This window comes from Colossoma macropomum, unplaced genomic scaffold, assembly GCF_904425465.1.
Source record: "Colossoma macropomum unplaced genomic scaffold, Colossoma_macropomum, whole genome shotgun sequence".
NCBI lineage: Eukaryota > Metazoa > Chordata > Actinopteri > Characiformes > Serrasalmidae > Colossoma > Colossoma macropomum.
The window spans coordinates 2,748,357-2,767,763 of record NW_023494805.1 but is presented as its reverse complement, the minus strand read 5'-3'; the positions used below and the strand labels follow the sequence as shown (position 1 = coordinate 2,767,763).

The 19,407-nt window shown below is 40.9% G+C and overlaps 1 protein-coding gene across 2 annotated transcripts in view; it reads left to right on the top strand.

Moving 5' to 3' along the window:
* The window catches only part of LOC118826726 (corticotropin-releasing factor receptor 2), a 178,005-nt gene that overhangs the window by 145,149 nt on the left and 13,449 nt on the right, over positions 1-19,407 (top strand). For both annotated transcript variants that reach the window (XM_036597775.1, XM_036597776.1), the window contains one exon: positions 16,277-16,412. In XM_036597775.1, the coding sequence (XP_036453668.1) occupies positions 16,277-16,412 (136 nt within the window). The remainder of the gene's footprint in view (positions 1-16,276; positions 16,413-19,407) is intronic.

The following is a 19,407-nucleotide window of genomic DNA, read 5'->3' as shown; positions in this document are numbered from 1 at the left end:
TTATTGTGGAAAATATGAGCCACATTCACACATTTTGACTGTAAATTTGAACATAACATGTTCATGAATAATTCAGTTAACATTTATAAAGTATACATGTTTTACATAATATTAATATGAATTACTATGTCTTTTTACTGAGATACATTTTTCAAAATAAAAGTCTTCATTTTTTATTTTGAAAAAGTATATTGTTTTCAGTAAAATGCCCAATTTCTGGATAGGCAAAATATAAATGACCTTGCTTTATCCCTTTGGTCATTAAGTGCTTTGACACTGAGGCATGTTTCATGTATACTTTCGGCTTCTTCTTACGTATTTGTTTTTTCTTAAGCATTTGTTGCTTTAAATGTCACTTTACTTTGTGGACAGTAGATATGCTATGAACAATCATTTGAACGGATCTTAGAGTGAAAGTTGAAAGTATAGGCAAACTGTGCCTAACAGTCAAAGTACGTAATGACCAAAGGAGTAAAACAAGGTCGTTTTTTATATTGGCTGTCCAGAAATGAGCTGTTTCACTGAAAATAATATAGGTTTTAAAAATGAAAAAGTAGGACTTTCATTTTGAAAAATGTTTCTCAGTAAAATGACTCAGTAGTCTGTATTAATATCCTGTACAATTTGTATGCTTTATAAATGTTGATTTAAACATTCATGAACACGTTATAAAGTGTTTGTGAGATGTTATGAATGTGTTATGTAGACACTCTTCAAGTGAAGTGTTACCAAATTTTTTAGTAGACCAAAAAAACACATTATTTCAACTTACAGTTGTTGTGTGGTAATGCTTTATGACTGAAACAGTTCAGTCCAGTTCAATACTAATAACCTGCCCCACATCTCTGACACCTTAGAGTGTCTGAGGTTGGTAGGCTCTGAAAACGGAACTGAAAAACATAATCTGTGTTTTAAAAGGAGAGCTGGGATGTCTATAAGATAATATGTGAAATCTTAGAAAACCAGTTGTAGCACGTAGTGTTATAGTTTTGGTGCAACTCAGTAACACAGTGCAACTCAGAAACAAAGTTGCATCAAACACTAGCTAGGAAAGTAACACTTTCATGCATTGATTGTTCTGGGTGTATACAACCATCTACAGCATGTAATTTAGCTTTTGTTTGCAATGTTGTGTAATTTTTAGGCAAAAAGATGGAAAAACTAATAGCAAATACACGATACAGCAGGCTAACAAAGCAGAACAAACAGCCAGCCTAGCTGTCTTGCTAGTTAAACAAACTGGTTACCAGCAAATAAGTACCATTACTTTAAGAGACCATCATCTGCCTTATTAAAATGATTCCGTTGAAATGATGTCTTTCAGCATAACAGGTTTCAAGTGAGTTGCATGAGCAGTCACACAGCACAGGTCACATGTTGTGTCATGTAGGTTTCAAGCAGCTGAAGTTGTGCAAATGCTTCTCAAAATAAAGCCGGTCTAACACTGAGTGTATAAATAATCCTCGCAGGACTCTTTCTATGAATGTGAGTAGACAGAGTTTGAGTCTCCAGGAGAGATCAACTAGCCTCTCACTGCGTAGGACAGATGCCATAGTTCCCCTCTCTTTGTCTGTAATGAGCAGAGCTACTCAGCTGAGAGTGTCTGAGGTTGGTAGGTAGGTGAAGCACGTGAAACATTAGGCAGATAGCCCCCTCCTCCACTGGTCAGCTATCTTAGGACATTGTGTGCGTCACATAATCCCCGTCCTGGAGATTCCATCATGGAACTAATCTCCATCCTGGCTGCTCCCTGGTGTCTTTGCATAGTCTTTTTATTGGAATGAGTCCAGACATGTTCATTAGGGGTCAGAAAACAGGCAGACGGGGTCATCACAGGTGTGTCCACTATCAAAAAGAAAGGGAAAGCTACTATATAAACACAAGGCTAAGAATGAGGAGCTAAGGAAACCAGGAATATACACATAGATGACCAATTCAAGGAAAAGTCTGATAAAGCAGAGAAACTTAAGAAGTGAAAATGCTTCCAGATCCAGTTAAGCAGCTAAAGTCCTATGATGGTCTGTAGCGTATATAAAATACTGAGCAGGCCACAATACTGACCTCAATTTTGGACCAAGAAGATCAAGAGGAAAAGATCTAAGTGACTAAGACAGGGTTCATTGTTGGGGCACCGAGGCAGGAGCTTCATCATAAACACTGGCTAGTGTTTCAATAGAAACAGTGACCAAATGTGCCTTTAGAACTTTGGGAAAATATCAGTAAACAGGGCTGGAAATGTCCGCTTTCATCCACAATTACCTTTGCTACCTTTGCATTAGCGAGATCCGAAAGAGCAACTGTTCCTCAAGTGACTGACGTCAATGCAGGACGTGACCAGACTGTCAGCAACAATAGTCTATCCATGACTACACTGAGGGATAATATAGCAAGGCTGCAGTGCATAAACCCCTCATTACAAAGACCAGTGACCTTTTCAGAGGTCAGTGGCGTAAAAACCAACAGCACTGTTCTACAGTTTATGTAAATCATACGCTACAGCACTCACAATCACCACATCTCAACCCTACTAAATGTTAAATAGAGATTTAGACCGATGTGTTAGACATTGCTCTCCACCACCTTCATCGAAACACCAATTAAGGAAATATCCTTTGGAAGAACGATGTTCCATCCCTCTAGAACGGTTCCAGAGACTTTAGCTTTAAAGCTACTCTTGTGGCTTGTGATGCCGCATCACCTTACAAAGACGCTTTAGTCGTTTTTTTTTGTCACCATGGGTAGCTGGGAATTGTAGTTATATTAGTATATGCTAATAAAATGTATGAAATGTTACAGGGGAGTTATGGCAGAGACACAAGGTTATGGCAGTTATGACAGTTCTATGAAACGAGTCTCCATGACGGGACATTTGAGACAGAATGGTTGACAGCTTGATCAATGAGATCAATGTTGGTAAAGGTCTCTTGAAAATAGTTTTTTTGGTGCCATATCTATGCAGGTCACATAGGAAAGCAACTACTTTCAGCCTGATAAACATCTCTACAGTGCTTGGAGGAGGATGACACGTGCTGTGGTCTATTTATTAATTTTTATGAAACACCTCAGTGTCACTGCTGGACTGAGAATAGTCCACCAACCAAAAATATCCAGTCAACAGCGTCCTGTGGGCAGCGTCCTGTGACCACCAGTGAAGGGCTAGAGGATGATTAGCTCATACTGTACAGCAAGAGATGAGCTATCGTCTCTGGCTTTACATCAACAGGGTGGACCAACAACGCAGGTGCGTCTAATAGAGTGGACAGTGAGTGGACACAGTGTTTCAAAACTCCAGCAGCACTGCTGTGTCTGATCCACTCGTACCAGCATAACACACACTAACACACCACCACCACATCAGTGTTACTGCAGTGCTGAGAATGATCCACCACCCAAATAGTACCTGCTCTGTGAGGGTCCATGGGGGTCCTGACCACTGAAGAACAGGGTAAAAGGGGGCTAACAAAGTATCAGAGAAACAGATGGACTACAGTCTGTAACTGTAGAACTACAAAGTGCACCTATATAGTAAGTGGAGCTGATAAAATGGACAATGAGCATAGAAACAAGGAGGTGGTCATAATGTTATGCCTGATCGGTGTATATATATTTCACAAGTGATGGGAAAAGAGATGGTGAGACCGCCCGCAGGCTGGGACAGGCGGCAGCAGTAATGCAGTCACTGTACCTGCATGTAGTGGTAAAGAGGGAGCTGAGGCGAAAGGCAAAGCTCTCTGTTTACCGGTCGTTGACCCTCACCTGTGGTCATGATCTTTGGGTAATGACCAAAAAAATTAGGTTGCAGATGCGAGCGCCTTAAATGAGCTTTATCGCAGGGTGGCGGCTACACTGTATTGACAGGGTGAGGAGCTCAGTCATCTGGAAGGAGCTCAGAGTAGAGCCGCTACTCCTCCACACTGAGAGGAGCCAGTTGAGTTGGTTTGGTTCTGATCAGGATGTCCCCTGGATGCCTCCTGGTGGGGGTTTACCAGGCACAGCCTACTGGGATGAGACCCCGGGGTCATCCTAGGACCCGCTGGAGGGATTATATCTCCAAGTTGGTCTGGGCACTGCTCAGGATCCCCCGGAATGAGCTGGAGGAAGGTGCAGGGGACAGGGTCGTCTGGGATTCTCTGCTCTCCCAACTGCTACCTCGACCCTATCTGGACTAAGCAGTTAATGATGATGAATGAATGAATGAGTGAATATTCACACCCAACGAGAGCTCAGAGACACACACACACCAACACCAGCGCGAGTGAACCAGAGTGCTTTGATTACACAATAATGTGGATGCAACCATTACAAATTCAATCAGGCTTACTTATCTTCTTACTATAAAGAGTCCTCTGGGCTCTTTTCCTGTCCCTCACTCTCTCTTGGTGTGTGGCTTGTAGCGTCCTTCTCTCCCTTCTCACGCCAGAGAGAGACAGTATTTACGCTGCTGGTGTTCCTCATCAAACCACCTGCCGCTTGTAGTGGCGGGAAAGACGGCGACTCCGCCTCTCCACAGCCACAATGCATATAATTTTCTTTCTTTAAACTGTCACCAACATGCACCGACTCATAATCAAGCAACTTAAAACCAAGTAACTGCCCTGTTTGTACTGGACATTGATTTCACGCGTTGGGTGGATTCATTCAGAACTGTTTGGTGTACAACATTTGCATTTTTTTGACAGGAGGGAGGGGGAAGTCATTCCCTGTTTATGCAGACAACAGAGATTTGGGCCCCATTTACACCAGTGGGAAATTCTGTTTCACTTTTTCAGAATATGGTGGTTATTTTTTCCCCTTCAGGATTACAACATATGTGTGGCCAGTTTTGTGATTGCTGGATTTGCTGAATGATTTGTTTTGGGTTTCTTCCGCCAGTCACCAGATCCTCCTACACAGGTTGCTGTTCTTATGGCCCTGGGAAACATATGGCGGGGCGAAGTGGGTGACACAAGACTGTAGCCCCTTTTCATCCCATTGAACTGAATAGGCATGCACAGTCTGGTTTATCTTTGGTCTCACTCTCATTTAAACTAATGCCGGCCTCACACCAAACAACTTTTCAAGCGATTTCACTGTCGCAGACAAATTTCCAGTGTCAGAATAAAATCATGAGGGTCTTGCTAGAGTAGCGTCGCGCTCGCGTCACCTCGACTGTTTAGTGTAAGGTGGTTAGGATGGCTGTTCTAAGTCAGTCTTTTTCTCATTGTGACGCTGCGACAAAATCAGCCGTGTTTAATATTATCGTAAGTTTAAATTCTTGGCTCATGCAAATAGTGACGTGCCAGGGGAGCGAGACAGAGTGAGCGGGCGAGCATATGCACATGGTGCTAGAGAGGGAGAGAGAGAGAGAGAGAGGGGGAGCGAGAGAGAGGGAGAGGGAATTCATGCATTGGGAGCTTGAAATCTCTGTAAAAAGGCAAATCTGCTCCACTTTAAAACAAAAATCATATTAATCTAAAAATGTAAACTGGTTGTTTTAACATTTCACTGAGCGTAACAGTAGCCTAAAAATCCGTTAATAATCCGACTAATAGCTCAATCAGAATAGAATACGACCATGTAGTTTATGCTCTGATCTTTAAAAGACGGCGGTGGGACGGACGTCCAGCTTATGTGTCTCAGAACACGACGTCTTCCTCTCGGCCTTCTTTAATAAGGACATGTGAAGGACGTTTTCCTGAGTCTGACATCATTTTAAAGGGATTAAAAACACAAGCGCTGCTCACTGCTGCTCATCTCACTCTGACTGGACTCACGTGACGCTGGTTGTCATGGTAACGTCTACACTAAGTGGTACACTGTGCATGCGCGTCATTTTGGATCTGATTACTTTTTGTGAGCATGTAAACAGAGATTTCCATCAGATTGTTGAGTAGAGTGAGAATAAACACCTCAGTCTTAATCTGTAATCAGAATGTATTCAGTCAGATTGGCAACAATCTTTGCATGTAAACACAGACAGTAATGCAAGGAAATGGGCAGAGGACTTTTAAAAATGGCATTACTGAAGAAGCCTAACATCTTTTTTCTTTTTTTTTTTTGCTTTCTGTTTCATTGGTTTCTTATTTTGCTCGTTTGTTTTTTAATGGTTTAGTTCATAACATCCAATAAACGATGTGGAATCGCTGCATGTTTTGTTGATGTGTAAATCTTTGTTAAATAGAAAAACTAACTGCACATTTTACACGTTAATTAATCAAATCTGCCATAGTATACAGGTCTACAGTGAACTGAGCTGAGCCGCAAATCTTGCCCAGCCATCTTCCTATTTATATCACTACAGCGTAGAGAAGGAACGAGTTACTCTACTTGTAAATTTCTACTACGTGCATGATGGGAAATAGTCTGAAAAATCTATTTGCAGTCTTTAGGCTGTCAGACTTCTGAAAGACCAAAGTCTTTTCAAAGTCTTCTAGTCTATGGTTAGCATTAGCCTTTATTTAGTCTCAGCACCATTTTGCGGCTGGTCATAGTCTTGGACTTGTCTCATGCCGGCCTTACACCAAACGACTTTTCAAGCGATTTCACTGTCGCAGACAGATATCCATGTCGGAATAAAATCACGAGAGTCTTGTTAGAGTCACGTCGCGCTCGCGTCATCTCGATCGCTTGGTATAAGGTGGTCAAGATGACGGTCTTGAGTCAGTCTTTTTCTCGTCTTGACGCTGCGACAAAATCAACCGTGTTTAATATTATCGTGAGTTTTAAGTCTTGGCTCATGCAAATAGTGACGTGCCAGGGGCGCACGCGTGAGAGAGAGAGAGAGAGAATGCAGGCATGACTGCCTGAAATCTCTGTAAAAAACGGCAATTCAATACAATAATCATATTAACTTAAAATGTAAACTGACTGCTTTAATAGTTCAGGTTCACTGACCCTGTAACACGTGAGGACATGTGCAGAGGACTTTAAGAATGCCATTATTGAAGAATCATCAATTGTTTTCTATATTTTTCTGTTTTCTGTTACAGCAGTTTCTTATTTTGTTTGTTTGTTTCTTATGGTTTAGTTCATGACACACAATCGACCATTGCTGAATCGCTGCATGTTGTGTTGATGAGTAAATCTTTATATCAAATTAAAAAAGTAGCTGCACATTTTTCAGGTTAATTAAAATTCTGGGTGATGATCTGCCAGAGTACACAGTTCTACAGTGAACTGGGCTAAGCCCCAGATCTTTACATGCCCAGCCAACGTATCTTCCCATCTGTACCACTACAGAGTGGAAGGAAAAGTGTTTATCTGCTTGTAAATTCCCACCAGGTGCATGATGGAGAGTAATCTCACAAATCTAGTTGCAGTCTTGTAAATAGTGACACTGCAAGATTCCTTGTCTTTGCAAAATCATATTCTGTGACTAAAAAACATGACACTGTCTTTAGATGTGAGAGGGAGTCAGACTTTAGTCTTTCAAAAGTCTTTTCAAAGTCTTCTAGTGTATGGTTAGCATTAGAATCAACAAGAGTGGTCTTGACTGCTCTATTTCACCTCACAAGCATTTCTTTATTGTTGATGTTCTGATTATACTTTTGTTTGGGTAAAGTTTTCAAAATAAAGTGATTTAAATCCTTAAATTCACCTCAATCCCTTTCGGATTTGAGACTAACAATCTGAGTGTGTTTCTGCCATCACTTCAGCTTCTAAATATAAGTTGAAAGCTGACCCTTTACCTCTCTTCCCTCTTGACAGTTTGGAGCTAAAAGAAAATGCCTGCTTGATGTTGTGACTGGGGTTTGACTGTGATAATGAGGCCAAAACATTGACAAGCCTAGACATATTGTCTTGGAAAGCTGCTGTTTTAGAGATGAGAGGTTTTCTTACAGTATATACGACGTATATTTTATTTGAAATGAGGATGCGGAACTCGTGGAGTGTGCTGAAAATGTCTGGTAATAGAGTTACGTAAAGCTGTGGTGGGTAAAGAAAACGTTCCCATGGCTTCGGAGTGTAGCACTGATTCCCCACAGGGTACAAGGAGCCGCACGTCTGTATCAGGAGGCTGGGAGCAGCTCTTCAGCGGAGGGATAGTTTGTTTTCAGTGGAGCAGATTGATTACAGACCCTCCTGAGTGGAGCCTGAGCTCTGAAGAAGCCGCTGAGCTCACATGGAGTGTGTCTGGTTTAAAAGAGTGTCTGGTAAACCTCCTGAGAAAAGTAATTCCTGCTTATTAGTGTGAATGATTCATTAGTTCTGTTACCAGGGGTTTGCGCAGGTTAGCACATTATCTGGCACTGAGACCATCTGTGAATCAGCTAATAGGTTGTGAGTCGTTTGTTCTTGTTTTGCTGTTGTATTCCTTCCTCAAATCTATCTGAGCAATCAGTTGTAGCTTTAATCCTTTTATGCCTAAATAAAAAGCAGGTGTCATTGCGATTTAATGTACTCTTCTGCTTTAATAATCACGTTGTTGTTGTCGCAGTGCAACCAGCAATAAAGGCAGAGTTGAGCTTCTTTTATATAGTGATAGAAAAGCACAGAGCATGCAGGCTTTATACACGGATTCATGGCGTTTGCTATGTGGCCATTTCACATTGGAGATTCTAATCACTGTTAAATGCAGTGAACTCGAACCACAGGATTCCAATCACTGTTAAATGTGCCTGAGAAACAGGATCCTGATTGCTGTTTAAATGTGCTTGACAAATAGGATTCTGATCACTATTGAATGTATTTGAGAAATGGGATTCCGATCGCTGTTAAATGTGCTTGAGAAACAGGATTCCGATTGCTGTTAAATGTGCTTGAGAAACAGGATTCCGATTGCTGTTAAATGTACTTGAGAAACAGCTTCCGATTGCTGTTAAATGTGCTTGAGAAACAGATTCCGATCACTGTTAAATGTACTTGAGAAACAGCTTCCGATTGCTGTTAAATGTGCCTGAGAAAGAGGATCCTGGTTGCGGTTAAATATGCTTGAACCCCAAGATTCCAATCGCTGTTAAATGTGCTTCAGAAACTGGATTCCGATTTCTGTTAAATGTGCTTGAGAAACAGGATTCTGATCACGATCAAATGTACCTGAGAAATGGGATTCTGAACACTGTGGAATGTACTTGAGAAACGGGATTCCGATTTCTGTAAAATGTGCTTGAGAAACGGGTTTCCGATCACTATGGAATGTACTTGAGAAACGGAATTCCGATTTCTGTAAAATGTGCTTGAGAAACCGGATTCCGATCGCTGTAAAATGTGCTTGAGAAACGAGATTCTGATTTCCGTAAATTGTGCTTGGGAAACAGGATTCCGATCACCATGGAATGTACTTGAAAAATGGGATTCCGATCACTATGGAACGTACTTGAGAAATGGGATTCCGATCGCTGTAAAATGTGCTTGAGAATTGGGATTCCGATCACTATGGAATGTACTTAATAAACGGGATTCCGATCACTGTAAAATGTGCTTGAGAAACGGAATTCCGATTTCTGTAAAATGTGCTTGAGAAATGGGATTCCGATCGCTGTAAAATGTGCTTGAGAAATGGGATTCTGGTCACTGTAAAATGTGCTTGAGAAACAAGATTCCGACTTCTGTTAAATGTGCTTGAGACACGGGATTCCGATCCTTGAAAAATGTGCTTGAGAAACGGGATTCCCATCACTATCGAATGTACTTGAGAAATGAGATTCTGATCACTCTGGAATGTACTTGAGAAACGGGATTCCGATCGCTGTAAAATGTGCTTGAGAAACAAGATTCCGATTTCTGTAAAATGTTCTTGAGATACGGGATTCCAATCACTATGGAATGTACTTGAGAAATAAGATTCTGATCACTATGGAATGTACTTGAGAAACGGGATTCCGATCGCTGTAAAATGTGCTTGAGAAACAAGATTCCGATTTCTGTAAAATGTTCTTGAGATACGGGATTCCAATCACTATGGAATGTACTTGAGAAACGGGATTCCGATCGCTGTAAAATGTGCTTGATAAACGGGATTCCGATGGCTAATTAAATGTGTTTGAAAAATGGGATTCCAACACTGTTAAATGTGCTCAAAGCACAGAATACCCATTAGTGCTAAAAGAGCTCAAGCACGGGTTCTGATTGCTGTTAAGAGATCATTTAGAGATAAAGAGACAAATTTTGATCAATGTTAAATGTTCATGACCCACAGGATTCCGATCACTGTTAAATGAGCTCAGGCCACAGGACAGGATTACATTTGATGTTAAATGTGCTTGGAGAACCAAATTCCAGTTGCCGTTAAATGTGCTTGAACCATGGTATGAAATTTCAAGCAGACTGGAATTCGGTACACACATGGTGCAAAAGATGACTGACGAAACAGAGGCGGGACTTTTGAAGGGCTGGGTAATCCACAGTTACGATAGCTGAACATCTCAGCAACAGAGAGGTTTGTTAAAGCACGACTGAGAGATGGGAAATTAAAAACTAGTCCTCCCGAATAAAAAAAACATAGTTTAAAGCACACATAAGTGAGCAAATGAGTGACAGGCTGAAAGAGGCTGTTACTGAATGGAAATCGTAAGGAAAGAGTCACCATTCTTGAAGCAACTGATGATGCAGCACAAAATACTGGTTTATTTTTTAATGTCTTAATGTCTTGCATTAATACTTACGTTGAATAGTAATAAAGAAAAGTTTACAGTGGTTACATTTTTTCTGTGCTGAACTGTGATAGAACCCAAACCATGGCCCAAAAAACCGAGGGCTAAACCAAAACTGTGAGAAGAGTGAACTGCTACACCTCTAACTTTGAGTAATGTTTTTATTAAGAGGGGAAAAGGGATGACAGATGAGACATTAAGTAGAGTACACTGTGTGGTATGGAGTGGATATCAATCTTCAGTGATATCACATTAACCCAAAAAGGAGGGAAAGAAGGCTTGGCAGGTTTACTAGGGGGCTGATTTTTATATTTTTTTTTGTTTTTTTTTAACTGGAGTATCTGGCATCTTCTAGGATTTCTCTTCAAATCAAGCCCCGGTAATGAACAGAAACTCCTATAATACAGGTGAGTTCTTGATGGAATTGTGGGGGTCCTACCATCTTTCCATCCTGAAGGGTTTCTGCTGGTTCTTTGTGGCATTCTCTGGAAGTTTCTTATATAAGCTGTGGTCACAGTGCATTAATAAAGTGTCCCACATCCAGTAAGGTAGATCAAAGCAGCCTCCAGGGCCAGAATGTTCTAATATCTCTGCCCTTCCAATATATTCTTGACTTCTCTGATTAAAGCATCCCCCCCTGCTTTAAGAAGTATGAAGTGATGTCATATGAAATAAGAAGTTCACATTTTCTGAGGTTCGGATGTAGAAGGTTTTTACAGAAGCTCTTTGAAAAAGTTCGACTTATCATCAGAAACTGCTTCCCCAAAAGTCACAGTCCTGTAATCAGTGGTGTAAAACCATCAGCACTGGTCTGGAGATATGTGGAGAAAAGTGATCTGGTCAGATGAGTCATGCTTCACCACAGTCTCCACAAGTGGGTGAGTGCATGTGCAGCGTACACCAAGAGAACAGTACAGGCCTGAATGTCTGACCCCTACAGTGAGTTGTCTTTGCTGTAAGGGGCATTTTGTTGGCCTGGTTTGGACCGGGAAGGGTCACTGTTAGTCAATACAAAGTTATTCTGACTGATCACCTCTGTCGTATGATGATCGCATGAAACGTTTGTATCTTGATGGGAGTGGTTTCTTTCAAGATGACAGCAGGTCATGAGGGGTCACTGAATGGTTTGATTAGTATGAATATGTGAGTGTATTTAAATTATATGCTATGATCTTCATTTGCACCAGATCTCAACCCAATTGGACAACTAAAGGAGATCAAAGAAGCCTCTAAAGCAGGAATCTAATATTTCCACCCTTCCAACATATCGCTGTTGTCGGGCAAAAACCTTGTTTCTCCATTTTTGACGTTTTTCAGTTTTTGACATAATTTGAAAATACCTGTTACCCTTTACATTGTACCTGAATTTCATGATGAATGGACTAAAATAAATGACCCAAAATGACTTGGAAAAACATCTGGTTCCATTGACTTATATTAAAAGTAGAGTATGTTTTTTCATTCTCCTGTAAAGTTACCATTTTGGAGATATGAGGTTTTCTTCCGACAACAGCTATATTCAGGACTTGCTTATCCAAAGAAAGCATTCATCTTGCTTTAAGAAAGATGAAATGACTTGGAGATGAGGATGTAGAACTCCTTGGTTTATACAGAAGCTCTGTGAAAAAGTCCTACTTGGCATCAGAAAACAGAGAAGATCTCAATCCCAGTCCTGGAGACCCATCTACTGCAGTTTAGTGCTTTTCCTGCTCAAACACACCAAGTCCTTATAAGCAACTGATAAATCGAATTAGCTCAGTGAGCTCTGTGTGCAGTCTGTGAACCGCTGCCCTACAGAAGAACCCAAAAGTGGTTCCGCCTTGATTTTTTTTCCCTTTTAAAAATGCACAGAAGTGCTGTTGGGCTTGGTTTCGCTCCATAAGCTGAGCGCTGCTCTCTCTGCCTGCAGCAGCCTACTTTAATGTCACAGAGTATTTGCATCACTGAAAGGCCAAGTGCTGAAGAGATGGAAAGTGATCCAGAGTCACTGGGGAGAAAGGATCAATTTAAGAGAAAACTTATTCAGCTCAAAGAGCTTATCTGAATCATGACCCCGTGCTCTCCGTCTCTACTACACGGTTTTAGGCTGAGGCCGTCTCAGGTCCTGCATTTTCATCAAACTTTCCAAAGTGAGACTGCTGATCAGTTTCAGCTTTTTACATCCTAACGAACAGAATTATTTTGGTAGACCCTTCATTTATTTAATTTCCAGTTAAATTAAATAAACAGACAGCAATTTGTCTCCACTGGAAGGTTTTAGTCATGGTGTTCCCCACAGCTCAGTTCTTGGGCCTTTAGTGTTCACAGACTCCCCCTGTTGTTTGATCAGCAGTTTAGCTGATATAAAGACCTGGATTGCTAAGAATTTCTTAAAATGAAGTAATGATAAATATGTGGTCATACTAATTGCATCTCCAGCCACCTTAAAGAAAACCGGACAATCCACCCTGTCTATCCCAGATGTTGTGATGTCCACTGTTGCCCATGGTTAGGAACCTTGGTGTCATTCTTGATGCATTGCCGTTTGATGGCCATATTAAAAACGTCACTAAAACTGCATATTTTCTTCTTAAGAACATTGCCCTGTTACGTTCTTCTCTTTCCCTTTCTGTAGCTGAGATCCTTATCCATGCTTTTATTACATCCAGGCTTGACTACTGCAGTGCTTTTCTTTATGGGCCTCCTGCCTGTGAGCTGAAGAAACTGCAGCATGTCTAGAACTCAGCTGTTAGGGCTCATATATATACCAGATCACAGAACATACAACTCCCACTCTCATTCTTACACTGGCTCCCTGTCAGCTTCTCTATACAGTAGATAATACGTCTTTTGGCTTTCAAGTTCATGCATGGTCTAGCTCCTCCTCACCCTTCTGCTCTTCTTTAGACATGCTCACCTTCACATTCTCACTGGTCCCCTGACACCCATCTGCTTTCTGTCCCACCCTCCAGGTTACACACTTTTGGAGTTCCAAAAGTCTGGAACACTATGTCCATGAATGCACCTCCCTCTCCTTATTCAAAAACAAACCTCTCTCATCCACGTCTCTCATATTTCGTCTCAGATGTATCATTTTGTGACCACATATATGTTGATTAATTTTAACTCTACCCAGTTACCACCTGAAAGAGCTGGCAGACCCCAAAACTGCCCCTATCAGTCAAGAAGTCAAGTGGTCTTTATCGTCATTGCTCAGTATAACTTGTATACATCGGAACGAGACATGGCTACATGGTGCAACACACAACAGCAGCACATTATACAGGACTACACAGAGTGCAGATATATGATGGTGTGAAACGAGAGCAGAATATCCAATTAAACAGCACAACAAAACAGTATATGCGAATGGGCGTCACACATAAATAAGCTCCCTGGACAAAAAATTAGTCACCTTGCATGTTTAAGGTGGTAGTAACTTCAGGCTCCTGCAGCTGGCGTTTGCACAAGGAATATCGGGCTATAAAAACTTGTGGGGCGACAGGATTCATAGATTGAGAAGAGGTGGTATAGTGCAGTAAATGTCTCATTCGATGTGTGGAAAATGGGTCACAAAGCAGATGTTAATGATTGGCAGGAAGGAATGATTGCATTTGGGTGGGCCAGAGGCCACAATGTGAAGGTGTAGCTGAATTTGCTGGTGCATCGAAGTGTACGGTCATATGGGTCAACCAGCAGTGGCAAAAATCCCAGTCTGTATGTGAATGATGATGAATGGCATCGTATTCATTCATCGTAGACCTCAGGAAGCCTTCAATGAGGACTGTGTGCAAGATGTGATTCAAGCTCTGTGATGTTCTGGGGTGTTTTAATTACATGGAAACGGGTCATTTGGTTGAGGTGACAGTAAATTTGAACCACAGTGTCGACATTGAGCTGCTGGACAACCAGGATTTTTCAATCCTCTTGAAAATCTGTTGGACTACCTGGAACATCGAGTAAGACACCTGTAAAGGCATCCACAAAATCTGGACGAATTGAACAATTCTTAGATGCAGGAGTGGCTGAGCAGTGATGTCGCCTACGTCCAGAAACCTGTCCAGTCCAGGCCAAATCAGATTCATGCTCATGGAGGTATTACGCGGTATTAGGTACGTTTCAGTCACAGGTGACTAATTTTTGTCCGTTAAGCTTATGTATACATGATTGGCATCAAAGCAGCATGTGTGAAATGAGGGAACTAGTGCAAACATTGTTGCTGTAAAATGTAGAGAAAGACTGAGGACCCATAGCAGTTTTTCACACAGTCACACAGTTAAATTTAGAGTGCAGATGTGCAGTGATGACAAAGGGGTGTGTGGTTTGTCTATGGTGGATGTTGGAGAAGGTCTAGATTAGTTCAGCTGGATGTTGGGGAGCATCAGTGCGTTCAGTAATCTGATTGCTGTTGCAGAGTCTGGTGCTGGTGAATCAGATACCAGATTGGTGAAGCAGGGTGAATAGTATATGAGAGGGATAGGAAGGGTCGGTCACAATGCTGACGGCCTTGCGGATATTAATAGTCTCTCTAGATAATAATTATAATAGCTCTAGACATCTGAGAGTTAGACAGGCCGCTGCTCTAACATACCCGATTTCACTCATTAGCTAATTATTAAGCCCTTCATGAGTCATGGTGAAGCCCTTCACATAGAACTGGGCAAGATGACAATATTTATCATTATGAAGATAAATTGTGTTTAATTGGATTTAGTGTAAAATGTCAGCTATAAATCCTTGTATTTGTAGTTTTTGATAGTATTTTTTTTAATGTGGCATTACTTTGTTCCAGCTTAAGTCAGAAAGTCAGAAAAAATAGGGGCCAATATAGCAGAGCTGTAGGTTTGTATGCTGCTCACACTGGAGGAGCAGGACAGCCCTGTCAATGTCACTGATTCAGAGAGGTGACTCAGACGCTGACGGAGTTTCCACTCTCTTTGAAAGGATACGCCTCTCAGTCTTCCTAAACAGTTTGATTTTCTGCTTCGCTTTACCACACGCGGCTTCATCCATCAGTGAGTGAGGGCGAACTTAATCTGAGCTAATGTCATAGGCTGGGCTGCTGGAGTTTCATCATGGAACGTGTCAGCGTTGTCATTCATCTTAGGGGTGAACGACAGGGCAGAAAGACAGTATTAGCAACATTTGCAGACATTTTCACCGCACATGATGTGCAGTCTGATGTTCTTTAAGGAGATTTCTGAAGGGTTTTCCACAATTCTTCATAATTGAGATGTAAACAGAGTCGTTCAGAGTGGTTTGGTGTGAAACGCTCTGTTCTAGAGAAACTTACCGAGTCACAATTGTTCACAGTGGTGGTGATAGGAACCAGACGTCCATCTCTGACAGAAAGTTACTACAAGTTGAAAGTGTTTGACCCGGTTAACAGTCCAGCACTATCTCTTATTAAGACGTCTGTTAATAAATTGCTGCAGATTTTTTTTGTATTAAAAAAAATTATCATAAATGGATATAATGTAGTTACTCATCCATTACCGGCATATTAAGACTTAATTAAGCATGATGAAATTTCCATTGAAGTAATGCAGTGAGTTAAAGCTCATTTCACATATTTAAAACGGCTCTCAGAGCACAACTCAGTTCACTGTTATGGTGCTTAAGTATTTGTTATTTAACTTCAGTGGTCATAGTTGAGAGCATCTTAATTCTTTTGTGTTCTCTCTCTCTCTCTCTCTCTCTCTCTCTCTCTCTCTCTCTCTCTGTAGAAAAGCTGTGAAGGCCACGTTAGTGCTGCTGCCTTTGCTGGGCATCACATACATGCTGTTCTTTGTGAATCCGGGGGAGGACGACATCTCTCAGATCGTCTTCATTTACTTCAACTCATTCCTTCAGTCCTTTCAGGTGAGACTCTGTACTGTCTCTCCAGTAGACTGATAAACACCTGATCCTTAAACTTAACGCAAAATCATGTCTAAAATGTGTCCAGAATGATGAACAGAGCTGCAGAAGATTATAAAATGACTGAGAAAGCTGTAGAACATCAGGAATGATCATCAAATTAATACAATTAGTATCCACAATGAAGTTTTGATAAAGTTATTATCCAGAATGAAGTTCTAATAATATTAATAGCCAAAATAAAGTTCTAGTAAAATCAAGTAGATATGTCCAGACATCTAACATTTCTTTGTTACAGCTTATTTATAATTATTTTCAGTGTTTGAAATTGTGTAGAGTCATTTTATATATTTGTATACTAGGGATGCACCGAATATTCGGCAACCAAAATTATTTGGCCGAAAATGGCAAAAAAAACCACTTTCAGTGTTCAGCCAAATAAGTGAAAAGACAGAATACTTTATACCGAGCCATGACGTTCTTAATGACGCTGTTACCTTCTTCTAGACAGGAACCAGAGTGGAACTTTTACTCTTTAGCTCCAGGGCTAGAACCAACTGCTCTAGGCTGATACTCACTTTAACGTGTTATTTTCCCACAGCGAGTCGCACCGAGGCGCGTTAAAGTTTCCCAGCTTTTATTCAGTCTCAAGCATTCGAGCCAAGCATTTCTCGGTCTTTCTCACGGTGCGAGTGCCCGCATCCTCCTTAAAGAAACACAAACCCCAATTTTACAACAACGCAAAAAAACACAACCAGCGTGGAGCGAGGCTCTCTGCAGCAGACATGTCGGCTGTGTGAAGCATTTTAAAGAGGCAGAGACCCAAGAATGGCCATTTGCAGACAGATTGTTCTGCTGAATGGTCAAGAGGGGGCACATCTGGAAAGAGTTACAGCACTTCAAGTTTAATTCATCACTTGAAATCAAAACACGATTCTCGATTCCTGTTCTTTGTAGTTGTCAGTGAGAGACTGTTCAGCGCTGCATCTCATGTCATCGATGAGGAGAGGAATAGACTTTTATGTGAGAAAGCAGAGAAGCTGCTTTTCATAGGGAAGAATCTGCCACTTTCCCTGAAGAAGCAGGTTAAATAGGCTTATTTCTAGGAGGATTGTTTATTTGTTGTGGGTTCGTCCACTTTTTTTGCACTTTTTATTGCATTTTTTTCTTATTGGTATACAAAGAAGATGTATGTTACATTCCTTCAGCAGTCAGTTACAGGCCTAATGGGCTATTCATACTTGCTTTACTCAATCATTTACGTTAAGTAATACGGTCATACTGTATTTTTGGGGGGTCATTTACGTTTTACTAATTTATTTAAGTCGTATTGACATTTTATTTTTACTTTTACTGGGGTGGGCAAATATATATATATATATATATATATATATATATATATATATATATATATATATATATATTCATATTGTTAATTTAACTCATATTGTGCTTTGTTGGTGTGTCCGCTGAGATGTTCAAAATGTTCATTGTTCAAGAAATATTTTTAAATTGCAGGAATTTTTTAAACACCTATTTAAGTTCTGCAATGGTGAAAAAAGTGGCAAAATTAATGAAACACTGAAAAACTGTTCAGTATTCTGTATTTGGCCTTGTTTGATTTTATTCGGTTTCGGTTTTGGCCAAAAGTTTTAATTTTGGTGCATCGCTAGTGTGTACAAAGTTTATATTTAGATAATTAAAAACATAGTGATTTTTTTATGACAGTGAATGTGTGATGTGTAAATATACAGAGAGAAAAAGAGAGAAGGACAGAGAGAGAGAGAGTGAGAGAGAGAGAGGGTTGGTGTTAGTGGAGACAGGATGTGCTGAGTGGTGGTGGATGTGGAGGTGCTCTGCAGTGAAATGTAGACTCTGTGGATGTTATTGTCTCTCACCTGCAGCTGACCTTCCCTGTGTGAAAGGCACGGTGGGAGTCCAGCCCCCAGTCACTGTGGCTTATTTATTTATCTCCTGTGTGAGCGAGAGAGAGAGAGAGAGAGAGAGAGAGAGAGAAATAGGGGGCGAGACAGAGAAGAAGTCATTTTAGATAATCAGTTCTGAGAGGAAACTCAGCCACATCCCTCTGAGTGCTGTGTAGGAGAGCTAAAGCTAAAGCCCTCACTGACTGTACAGCTGCGGTTATACCGGTCAGAGAGTCGGTGCACTCACACAGTCATAACACTAACAGTGTTTAACCACTCCCTCTTCACCTGACCTCTGACCTCAACCTGCTGCAGCCGCTGTCCTTGTAAGTTGTGTGCAAAATTTTGGGCGCAAATTCCATATTGTTGATTTCCTAAGTGTAAATGAAATTGGAAAACAAATGCAACATACAATGTTTTTGAAAAGTTACAGTTATTTTTTCAAATATGTTAAAGTCAGCAAATAAATAGTACTTGTGCACAGAAATGTGTGTAAATATGCCATATTCACTTGAACAAAACGTGTAATTTTTTCAAACTTTTGCAGACGGCTGTGCTGTTTAAATACAATTACGATCATGTAATTAATTTACAATGAGGCTTGAAAGTTTGTGTACAAATGGAGGAAATTCAAGACCATCGTTACGCTCCACAGGAGTGGTCGACCAACAAAGATCACACCAAGAGCAACGGCGTGTAAAAGTCCGCGAGGTCACAAAGGAACCCAGGTTAACTTCTAAGCAACTACAGCCCACTCTCACAGTGACTAATGTTACTGTTCATGAGTCCACCATCAGGGGAACAGTGGTGTGGCAGGGTTGCAAGGAGAAGCCGCTGCTCTCCAAAAAGAACATTGCTGCCCGTCTGCAGTTTGCTAAAGATCACATGCTATTGGAACAATGTTTTGTGGATGGATAGATCGATTTGGTTTAAATGAGAAGTGTTCTGTTTGGAGAAAGGAAAACACTGCATTCCAGCATAAAAACCTTACCCCATCTGTGAAACATGGTGGTGGTAGTATCATAGTTTGGGCCTGTTTTGCTGCATCTGGGCCAGAACGATTTGCCATCATT